The sequence below is a fragment of the Phlebotomus papatasi genome, chromosome 2 (assembly GCF_024763615.1).
Source record: "Phlebotomus papatasi isolate M1 chromosome 2, Ppap_2.1, whole genome shotgun sequence".
NCBI classification, from domain to species: Eukaryota; Metazoa; Arthropoda; class Insecta; order Diptera; family Psychodidae; genus Phlebotomus; species Phlebotomus papatasi.
In genome coordinates this window covers 51382665-51394797 of record NC_077223.1, presented here as the reverse complement: position 1 = coordinate 51394797, position 12133 = coordinate 51382665, and the positions used below count along the sequence as shown (strand labels likewise).

The following is a 12133-nucleotide window of genomic DNA, read 5'->3' as shown; positions in this document are numbered from 1 at the left end:
AAGTAGCTACAGGCACGTATCGGCATTCTTGCGTCTACGAGAAGTTCTTATTGAATACTAAAGCTCAGACCATCCCAAAACCCGTATTCCCCGAGCAAGGATGACTGTGACCTCAGTCTTACACCCTGTTTCATAGTATTCCGGTTGAAAAAACAATGACATCAGATTGAAAAAAAAACCATGCGAGTTATTCTAAAGAAGAAGTGACTTCGGGGAAGACCCGGCACAAGGTGGCTGAAACAAATTCAGATCTTTCCTTGGGTCGTCTTGAGATCCACTTCGAACATCTTTTTGACCGTGACCCTATTAGGGATAAGCGAAATAAATATTTTTTCGCATATGTAACTTAACTTTACGAAACTGTTGTGGGATTGAATTAAATTATAGCGGTCTTTAGAATTATGAAAAAAGCAAGTGCCTGGCAAGTTGGTCTTTTTATATGGAGCTATTTGAAGCCAATTCCTAAATTGTTCTCGGACTCAGCTCACAGTGCTCCAAGGAAAACATTTATTTAAACAAAAATTTAGTATATTTATCCCTCCATACGGAAAGGTATCTTATAATACGGGAAAACTTCTTACTTTTTAAATATTTAGCATAACGATCACGAGTGCAGAAAAATTCCCATACGCATTTGTATGTGAAAGTAGGAAATTGGCTTCAACTTTGAAGGCCACTCGTCAGGGACTAGGAACAAAGTATCGTATATCAATGTAGCCACACTTCCCCCTACTGTAATACGTTTACGGTATTACCGGTTAAAGAGATTATTTATGTGAAAATGATAATTCCAACGTCCAGATGTCGTCTTAAGTGGGTGTAATACTTGAAATTCTTACATACTTCCTGAATTTGAACGAAACGGTCAATAGCCTTACTAATTTGTTTAAGTTAGTGACACGTATTATAATTAGAAGCTGTACATAGTTAATTGTTTTAGTAGTAGTTGCTTAGTTATTATGCATTATTAATTCACTTTATACGTGGGCTCTTTATACCAATCTGAAGCTCTGTGGAGTTAAATTTTGTGAAGATCACTGAATGTTACTCGGATGATCGTCAAAAATTTTTGGTAACCTGAAGTTAATTTGAACCTGCGTCACTTGCATCACAGTGCAGGCGTTCTTATTACTTGATTCGTTGGATGCCAATAATTAAACTTTATCCTATCGAAGCAGAGACCACTGGTAGTGGCAACGTAGATTATTTCCTAAACTCTTGAAGTCTAATGTCCCTGATTGTCTTAAAACCAAAATGATCCAGGTCAGCTTCTGGAACTTACGGCCTGGATACGTTTGAGGTATTCCGTTGGTGTAGACGGCTTCAGTGCCGCCTGGCTGGCCATTGGGAGTCTGGGCTGCCATATTGAATGTTGGCATCGTGGGAGATGGCAGCGACGGAATTGTTCCATTCACTGGTTGTCCTGAGCCTGCGGGCAAACAATGCGGCATTACGTATTGTCCTTTCAGCTGACCATCACCCGCCACTTTACCATTGAGTGCATGAGGTATTTGTGTTGCAAGCGCAGCCATGGGATTTATGTACGTTCCTTGAGCAGTCGCTGCAGCCATCAGGGCCGCCTGTTGCTGCTGCTCAGATGGTTTGCAAACAAAAAAAAAATGTCATCAAGATGATTACTTGGGCATACTGTCTCAATGATTACGTCAACTTACCTGTGCATAAGCACCATACGCTCCAAATTGATTGAAAACAAAAGGATTTAGCAAATTCATGTGACCGGCCATTTGCTGCATACGTCTCAGTTGTCGTTCCTTCTCAGTATCGGCAAACTTTACCACCAAACTCGATGACGCCCCCTGCAAAGACAAAGTACCGCAAGAAAGTCAGTAAAATACTGTCGAAGCTTTTGAACACCATCTCAGGCCATTAAGTGGAATTTCATTAGAAAGACAGAGAGAGAGAGGGGGCATCATAGGAGGGATGTATTCTACGGGGAGTATGGGGAAAGCTTTTAGTGTTGGGGGCTTTCTTTATTTTTTTTCGTCTTCATCTTCAGCCATGAAAAGTGGCAGAATGAGAAGAATTTCCAGGAATATTACATTGTTTTGTCTATATTGAGCTTTTCGTCTCCATCTCGGTTTTTTTTCCTTACCCCGGCGCGCACTCAACAAAACTCTTCGTTGCAAGAAAAATGTTTAATATTGCAAAATATTTAAGTACATTGCCCCACACAACATGAAGAGCCAACACAGAGAGCATAAAATATGCCATAGATGGAGATAATATGAAATTTTAATTTTAGATTGTTTTCCAGTGGATGAAAAGAATGTGAGCCATTTGCTTAAAAAATCTTTTACTTTTTTTTGTTTCTTCAACATCCCTCTCATTTGATGACTCTGTGAGTGTTTGGCACCCTAGAAAGAAGTTTATTGTGCGTTTTTTGGTATTATAGAATATCATAGTGTTCAAAACTGTCTTTTTCTGTCTTTAAAAAGTAAAGATTTGGGTTTAAAAACGTAAAATATCGTTTTTCTGTAGTTGTCTTTTAATACAAAAAATTCAATAATTCAAATTTCGGTTGTAGCATGATATAAAAATATTTTTTGATATTATCTGATCTATTTTCAAAATTAATTGCTGTAAATCTCTTGCTAAACAATATGATCTTTTTACTGATTAAAATGTTTTTTGTTTTATATTACTGAACTTACCACTACCCATCTCACAATGAAAATATTTTGTCCAAAAAAATATTCTTTATTCATTTTTCGTGGCAAGATTTGGGGATTAGTTAATTTTGTATTTTTTAGACATATAAAAAATTAATATTCAATTTTATGAATAATATTATATTGGATGAAAGTAATACTTTTTTTTTTAATTTTGTCATAAATTGTATTGTAAAAAAAATGTTATAAAACTGAATAAATAACATGCAGAAGCTTTACTTTATTCGGCTTCGTTTGTGGTAATTATTTTTTGTTAAAATTTTTAAAGTCCCTGAATTTACTAAAAAAAAATTTTATTTTGTAAAGATATTTCCAATAATATTAGAAATATTTCATATAGCCACTATTATTATTATTATTCTTATTACTGCTCGAACTCAAAGAGAGAGCAGTTATATAATCGACTTTTTTTTCCAACTTCTCACTGTTCTGGAGCTTAAGCGGTAAGAGATATCGACTTCCGGTCTTCGATGACCCCTCCTCAAATGACATTATCTCGTACCCAACCTCTTTACTTTTCCCCCTTCCCTTTCTAACGTTCCCTATCCCTCAAAAATAGGTCAAAAATAAGGTTTTTCCAATTTTGCAAAAAATTGGCCCAAGCTTTTCAATGATTTTTGGATATGTTTTACAGCTGGTCCTGGCGAACATTTCGCCCAAACATACCTATGCCCGGAAAATTCGCCATTTTGAATTATTGAAGGTCAAAGTTCAACCACTTTGGAAGGCTCATTTTTTGTGTTATTTTCTTATACTTAGAAGAATTATTATAAAGTGGAAGCATTCTCTATGTAATGGATTTTACAAGAAATCACATTTCTATTGGTGAAGGACTTTCTTAAGCCTTACCAAAAAGCTCCTTTTGAGACTCATGCGAGGTCTCGTATATTTCGTGTAAAGTATCCTCAAGAGTCAATTTGCTCCACGCAACTAAGATAATTAAGGACGGGAATATAGGGATATGTTGGGATATGTCTTTCAATGGTTTTGTGTCCCTTTTTCTGCTCATCTCATCCTCGTGGCATGAATAATGCCACTCCAATTGAGCCTCTTGTACTTTAGTTAATTTACTTGGAAAGTTGCCGTTGGTGGTATAAATTGTGAAACTCATGTTTATGATGATTAATCGTGGGGAATGAGATAAAATATCGTGGATGAATGATGCTGCACAAACAAATTGTTGTCTGTTGCTGGGGTGGAATGGGAAGGAATTGAGACAATTATTGTTCGTCTCCAGTGGATGTCATAATATTCTTCCAACAGAGGATAAATTCACCGTAGAGCGCATTTTCCGCACAACGTCCGGGAATACGTGTTGTCGATAGACAAGAAATGGATATGTTAGTATAAAAATTTGTCCCCAATGAATTGACCCAAAATCCCACCCAGTGAGCTTTTCATGGGAGGAGGAAGGAATAGCTGAATGAATACATTGAGATGGCTCTTTTTTTCCATCTCTTTCGCTCCCTGGACGCATAAAATTTATTTTTATTCCATTCAACATTGGAATTTTATTTCTCTCCGCAAACAATGATCACCACTAGCCTTACCATATTTTCTCCTAGTGGAATTGTATCTGAGAAATTGAAAAGATGCTGATCTCATTCATTTCAATTTATATTTTCCACATCTCGGAGCATTGATCCCCCAACCCCATACCCCACAGTGCAAAGAGACACATGTCCTTAACATTTGAAAGAACGAAGGGAATAGTACCATGTGATGATTTCAAATGCTGAACCATGTCCATAAACTTGATCCCAGTGGAAATACAATTGGCTAGTATGCAAAAAAGAAGCTTTGCCACATGAAGAAAAAGGTCCTGTATTATTGAAGACGAATATGTCACATCAAAATTCTTGCTCTTTGTTCATAGGATATAGTGGTTGTTTGTACATTTGAGACATTTTGGTTGAAAAGTCATTTTCTGATAAGTTTCATAGTTTTTCAATTAAAATATCTCAATATCTTAAGGCCCTTCTACACATTTTCAGAAGTTTATGTCAAATACAATTCTCACAATTCATGTGAAGAGGTCATTATGAACAATAAGAAATTGGGACAACTCTTTGCAGAAATTTGGTTTACTGATTGAAATGAAAGCAGCAGAATTGGCAATACGTTGGTACACTGAGAAAAAAAGAGGCTGCGATTAACTCTTTTTCGTCATAACTTTAACACTTTTTGGGTTTAAAAATATATCAACTTTTTTTTAATGTTAATTTTACACCTTTTAAGGGTAAAATCAACATGAAAGAAGGGCAACTTTAACCCATAATACACCTAAAGAGGGTAATATTTACACTGATTTCGGATCAATACTGCAAGGTAAAATTAACATTTCCGGATGTTATTTTGACTTTTTCGGATTTCTCTCACTCAGTGTAAATATTGGCCAGTAAATTAAATATTTCATTTACTATATAAGAAAAGTATATTTAATCTGTAAAAATTGGGATGTTTAGTGAAACTGCAACTCAAATAAACAATGATCATTAGAAAACGGTTTACTAGTAAATAGCGAATTTTGACATTAGGGTAGATTGGGGCAAAAAGTCACAAATCGAAAATTTAAAAGTTCAATATTTTTCAAGGTAAATAAGACAGTGCCTTGAAGTTTTTCCCATAGATCCATAGACCTTCTTAAATGTTGTAAGTTTCTTAGAATTAGAACAAGGAAATTAGAAAATAAAAAAAAACGACATTTTTAGCCCTGAAATATTTTCCTCGCAAAAGATATGAGTTATTACCTATTTTTCAAAATTTATTGGAGATTTTTTTCCCAAATGATTTGGATTCTTTGAACACGAAGCCGCTATCTATTTTACAAAAATTCTTTTCTCCAGAAATCTTTTTAGTAAAATTAATCACTTGGGGTAAAAAGTAACAAACGGTATGGGGCAAAAAGTAACATAAACGGAAGCAGAACATAAACCGAAGAAAAGAAACGTCATTGTCATGTGTCGCCGCTTGTTGTTTGTATTGGTTAAACGATTCGCAGTTTGTGTGTTTTTTTTTCTTCTAAAATAGCTTGAAAAGCACTTTTTTCATTCAGATAGAGAAAACGATGTTTTACACAGGTGTAGAGGAATAATTTTGCTATATGAAAATATGTCATCTAGATATTTTTTAAATTTACGGAAGCCTGTAATAAAGCGAATAAAAATGTGATAATACCCCATACCTGATACGCCTGATACTATTTGTCCCAGCGTTTTTGATAATGGTCACGAAATCACCTTGTTGAAAACGGTTCGATAAGTGTCTTACAAAATAAAGAAAAATGACTTTCACTAATTGTAGAGCAGTAAACTTCCTATAAAACAGCGCTAATTATGGGATGCTCGGGTAGCTTATAAAAAAATAAAATATCCGTTTTGTGACTTTGCCCCAGTCTCCCCTACAAATTCAAAATATTTAGTTCTTAATTAAAATGAACAGTGGGTCAGTAAAAAATTCAAAAGTTCGGTTATTAACTGACAATGATCATTAGAAATCGATTTCGATCAATTAAAGAATACGAACCGTTTAATTTAAAAGCTTAATCAATAGCAAAGAGTTTTTAAGAAGGAAATAGAAATCAAATCAGTAGTCAAAGAATTATGCCTTAGTCAAAAAGATTTATGCCTAGCGCACAATAATGCCCAATGCACAATAACTTTTGTTTTGTGAACATGCTTTTGACATTTCAGAGAGAGTGAAATTTTGAAAAAATCTTTAGAAACAAAATTTATTGTGCGTTGGACATAACTTCTGTTTGTAAACATGTTTTCAACATTTTCAATGAGAGTGAGTGAGATTACTAGATCCAGATTTCATTTACTCTCACTGAAATGTCAAAAACATGTTTACAAAACAAAAGATATTGTGCGCCGAGCATTAATCACTTTGAAATGTTTTGACAAAAGATAGAAAGAGATTTTTTCAACTCCACTACCTTACATGCCAATTTTATAAATTCGATTCATTTTTGTGAATATCTTTATTTTTGCTGGCCAAATTCGTTTGTCTAAATTCTGTCAGAAATAAATAGATTTGGAATAGGGATGAAAATTTACTGGGCAATATTTTTTGACCTAGATGATAGGTTAAAGTGCAGGAATCTTATATAAATATCTACATATATACAAAAACTATCTCTTCTTAACAGAGTCCTACGTAGTCAAAATACCCCGCTGTGCGACAGTTTACGCGGTAACTGACAGAGAAATTTTCAATTTAATCGGAAGTACGTCAGTGGGAAAAAACATTCATTTACGTACTCTTTATTTGAACAATTTCTCACAAAATGCCAGAGCTTTCTTGAAAGTTTTACGACGACGTCTTATGGTGGAATCATTCTTGTAGAAAAAAATCCTTATACACACCTTTACTCCAAAAGTCAAGTGAATGAGAAATGCAAAAGTGAAAATCAAATGGTAAATTGAAAAAGAAGAAAACTGTCCTAAAAGCCACCAATAGATTCTCAAGTAGATGAAAAAAAGCTCACTGAACTTAAACATTTGGCGAAGAGTAATACATTTCACGCTGAAGACTAATGTAATTGAATTGAGTCGATCTCGAAGATGGTGCTTTTACTTTACAACGGGAGACCGTCTTCCAGGAACTTTTATTCGATTCTTTTTTATTCTCTTTTTTTTCTTCGCCTAAAATGTGCTTCATCTCATTTGAAAAGCGATTTACCGTGGCGAGATTCACTGATGTAGAGGCAAAGGAGTTTCAACCCGGAGCTTTCATGGTGATTTCAATTCACTTCTTGGTATATAGTCCAACTTTGCCAGCTTTGCAGCATCTTCCTGGAGAGAGGCTGTTAAATGCATCATATTGAGACTTTTAAGAGCTTTCAAGTATTAAAAAGACACATTGTTGAAGCTTTTTGAGGAGGGAGTTACATACATCAGCTTTCAATAATGCTGTTGTTGAAAGAAAATGCGAAAAAAATGACAAGGTAATGTTGAAGGAGTAAGATGTACTGAAATATTTAATAAATAATACGAGTATGATATATTCTATATGGCTTGCCCAAGCTTTGTCACAGGTCTTTTAGTCACATCGACAGAATTAAATATATGATAGATTTTTTCCAAAATTTTAAAACCGTGACTAAATAAAACTTTGGGTAACGATCAATTTATTGTCGTTTATTTTGTTGTAGAAAATACGCCATAAAATCTTAGACTAATGCCGGCTTCACTCTGAAGGTTTAGTCTAGGTCCCGAAGGTCTCAAAAACCTTAATAACAAGGCATTTTATTGATTTTTCAAAATCTAATGAATGATTTGCCCTTAATATTCAATCCTAAACAACATTTTTCTAAAGAATCATGCTTGATGAGAATTGGAGGAGTTAAGCCAGATAGCTAAGCCTTATGCCCTAGACACACTTGCGACTTAAGCCAAGAGACGACTTAGTGGAAAATGATGGAAATGTACTTTAATCATTATTTCGAATATAATTATACTAAGCCGTCTCTCGGCTAATCCTCAGGTCTGTCGAGGCCCTTAGGTCTGAAGCCCGTATAATCGTGTTTACACATTGTTCAGCAGTTTTCGTCAAAAATTGCTGTTTTGAAGAAAATCGTTCGCACTGTTCTAGACGTCACAATTCTGTCAAAAATGCGTTTTTTGACAAATATAACTCCCAATTTGCAAAGGCCTTAATTGATAGAAAAATAACTAAGACAATGAATGAAGAAAATCTGCATGGCTGAACGAGATTTGAACTCTCAACAGTTGCATTGCAGAACGAACACACAACTTCTCTGTCCGTTTAAACTACACAAAATTTAGGAAATGTACTGTAAAATTAAAATCTATCCAGAGTAATTTTATATTTGACATTAACTATCATTTTAATTGTTTATTTAAATTTAAATAGTATCTTTATTTTTTTTTGCCATTTCTAAGGTCTTTTACTATTTATCGTGTCACAATACGTGAGATGATTGCTATGTTTTTTGACAGCTGTCAAAATTCAAGAAAAATTTTATTTGACATTTCTGTCATTGAAACAGAACAAATCACTTTGTAATTAAAATTTCTATGATACATATTTTTTTATTGTAGAACTTGACAGCCCTTAACGTGTAATTTTTTTGCCTATTTGTGTGGCAACACGATGGTATAAATTCCCTATTTTCCACCCCCATCTGGTGCCTTGCACGAAATTGCTGAAATATTTTATTCATTGAATTATGTGGTGCAGGTTGGCGCAACTCTATCCGGCAGTCTTTCAGTGTCTTCACCCCACCTTTTTCCAGATTCAACAGTCTTTCAACTCCTTTCTCATATCACCATATATCCTTCTGGATTCGTATTGCATGGTGCAATTCGAGGCGGCTTCCCTAAGGTAGAGGCCTCTCTCTTTCTCACCCAAACCCTTTGGGACTCATTGAGGTTGAGCTTTTTCTGCGCTCCATGCAACAGGCCGTTTAACCCCCAACGGACAGGGAGCATATGGAACAGAGCCAAAGTTACAAGTGCACAAATGATACATATGCTATTATAGCACTGAGGCATGGGAATTTTTGGATCCTGGCACTCGTGCAGAAAAGCCACGCGACAAACTGCCAAAAGCTCTTCGTGTGCAAAGTGCTAAATATACTTTATGCATGAGGCCTCGTGCAGTGGTTTTTTTTTCTTCTTTTTCTTCTCCAGATGGTTTGGGAGGCTCCACTGATTCACGAACTGAAGCCCTACAAGTGGTTCTTGTGTACAGTGCTCAATTGACGTGGTAGGAATGCTTGGAGCTCGTCTCATACATGATAAATAGCTCGGGAAGCACTTCTACCAGGTGAATTTCAGGGAGTCACACTGCCTGGAATGCCGACAATGCCTCTTCTTCAAGACCACACAAATGCATTTATTATATCACCACTTTACACTTTAAATTCGAGCTTTAATTGCACGCTATTAATTAAATTACTCTGGATTAAAAGGGATTATAAGGAAAATGTCATGAATTTTGAAAATTGATCTTTATGTTTTATATTAAGTATTAAGTATTAGTATTAAGTATTATTGATAATTTTAAATAGTCCCAGTGATTTAGCGTTGATAAGGCTATGTTAGGTGTGTTATGACCACTGTCGATTAAGGGTTGTAAATTCGATAACAGTTTTCTTTCAGGCAATTGTTAGTCAGCTACAATTTATTATTTTTTAAATATATTAAAAATTAATAAAATGTTTGGAGTACAAAATTTTTGTGACTTTTTTTGTATTTAGCCACTAGGTATAAATGTTGTCTAAAATATCTTTAAAATTTAGGAAATATCTATAAGATAGGAGATAGAGGCTTTTAATTTTAAAAGCTAATAAAGAGGCTAAAAAATTAGCAAAAGGTGATAATTTAATTAATTAATAATGTAACTATAAAACAAAAAAAAAACTATGAGTAAAGAGATACTAAAAGTCAATATTTACAAAAATTGTATTAATATCAAAATATCAAAAGTGACACTTTCTATATATACAAGTCTAATGTCCTAGACACACTTACGACTTAAGCCGAGATAATCATTATTTTGATTATCTCATAACACATCCGAGCAATTCCCAATAAATGATTTTGGAGAATTTTATGGTGTGTTATGATAACACATGGAGACTTGTTGACTGCGCCATCTAATGTAGAGCATTTCCCGCATTCAGCGCCATCCATTGTACGTTTTGGCCTCTGACAGCCCCAATTGGAAATTATTTTTATGGTAATGTTTTCCAAAATATGGTAATTTTTAATTAAAAGAGATTTGTTTAGGAGCGAAATGCATTATTATTTGTCAAGATGCTTTATTTTGCACTGGGGATGAATTGGTGTGGCATTTAGTTGCCCAATTATTAGAAAATCCGCAAGCAAAAAATATACGTAGCCAACGGAAAAGCAGTATAGTAGTGTGAGAGAAAAATGGACAGATAAGCCTAGATCAGCTTGTTGTTGATGAGATTTTTGACATGAGCAAACTCGATTGCATGCTAATTTGATTTGTAGCTGATGCTGGGAGATATCATAATTTGATATTGGTATAAAATTTATGAAATACTTTCAAAATTTGTGTTTAAATAAAAAATCTAGGACTTGAATGAATATTGTCAAACATTTTCGGACAATAAAATATAGAAAAAAAAATTTTTAATCAATAAATCTGCATATTTCACGAAAATAAAAAAAAACAATATTAACAATAATTTTTAAAAAACGAAAAATAGTCATCATTTCAAAAATGAAACGAAACGATATATTTGAAAAGCTAAAAATAGTTCTCTGGGACTAGAAAGTGGAAATTTTGCGGGTAAAAAATGTGACTTATTATTAAGTAATAGAAAAAAACATATTCATCAATAATCGTGAGTTATAATAATCCTTTTTCGTATTATTTCAACAGTTTTTTCCTTGAATCACTTCTTAACACATCATAAATGCTCCTCGAGAGGTTGTGTTACAGATAACACATCTCGTAGAACAAATTAATGTTTTATGTGTGTTATGGAGAATAACAATATTTCATAACACATGTTTGGAGACTTTTTTAACACATCCGCCATTTTGATTATAACATGTGTTATCGGGAATACCAATTTATGTGTTATCTCGAGATAACACACGATAACACATAACACATGTTATTGGGAATTGACCCCTTAATCTTAATCATTATTTTGAATATAATTACGTTGAGCTGTATCTCGGTTTAAGTCGTAAGTCTAGGGCATAACAAGTATCCTAAACCAAAAGTCTGTACCTTGGATACTAGAACACCTCTGAAGAGAGAATTTTAAGCCCATTATGAGGAAGATGGAACGATTTTTACTAAAGTCGTAATAGCTTTACCGAAAAATATTTTTCATTATCTTTTTTATGTCATAAAGTTTATCAAAATTGCTGAGACGTTACGTGTTCACATCGATCTCATCCAATTTGTTCTGTTTTTCGCACTATACTTTGATAGATCTAGGTGATCTCAATTTAGATTAACATAAATATTTGAAATATTTTATGGGTAAGGACCTTGTAATTCTAGTTGGGAATATTATTAAATTATATTGGATATAATTATAATATTTCAAATTAAATGTTTAACATAGACTTTTCGACTTTAACACCGCTGTCGAAAATTATTGCTTGCTTAAAGTATCGATGTTATAAGGGATTCTTCCATTAGATAAGATCTATGATTTGCGTTATCGATTAACACATCTTTATAATTGTACCGAGATTTATGGTCATTTTTAAGGGAAACTTCGGTTATAAATTAAATTTGATATTCAGACAACAAAAATTATTTTCTCAATTTTCTTAAAATGTAAATTTATCAACTTTAAATTTAATAAGTTAGAGAAAATGTACTGTTATTAAATTAAGCTGGCCAATTTGAGTTTATTAACCATTGAAAATTTTGATTAATTTAGACAAATAATGCGATATGACATTCAGGAAATAGCTTCA

General features: G+C 33.7%; 1 protein-coding gene across 38 annotated transcripts in view; it reads right to left on the bottom strand.

Moving 5' to 3' along the window:
* LOC129801532 (CUGBP Elav-like family member 4) overlaps positions 1–12133 on the bottom strand; it is a 966051-nt gene that overhangs the window by 34942 nt on the left and 918976 nt on the right. For 27 of the 38 annotated variants that reach the window (XM_055846705.1, XM_055846706.1, XM_055846709.1 and 24 more), the window contains 3 exons: positions 1674–1817; positions 1493–1589; positions 1283–1429 (listed from right to left, as the gene is read on the bottom strand). In XM_055846705.1, the coding sequence (XP_055702680.1) occupies positions 1283–1429; positions 1493–1589; positions 1674–1817 (388 nt within the window). Of the gene's footprint in view, positions 1–1282; positions 1590–1673; positions 1818–12133 lie in introns of all 38 variants that reach the window. The other 11 variants (XM_055846701.1, XM_055846702.1, XM_055846703.1 and 8 more) reach the window with 1 other exon arrangement.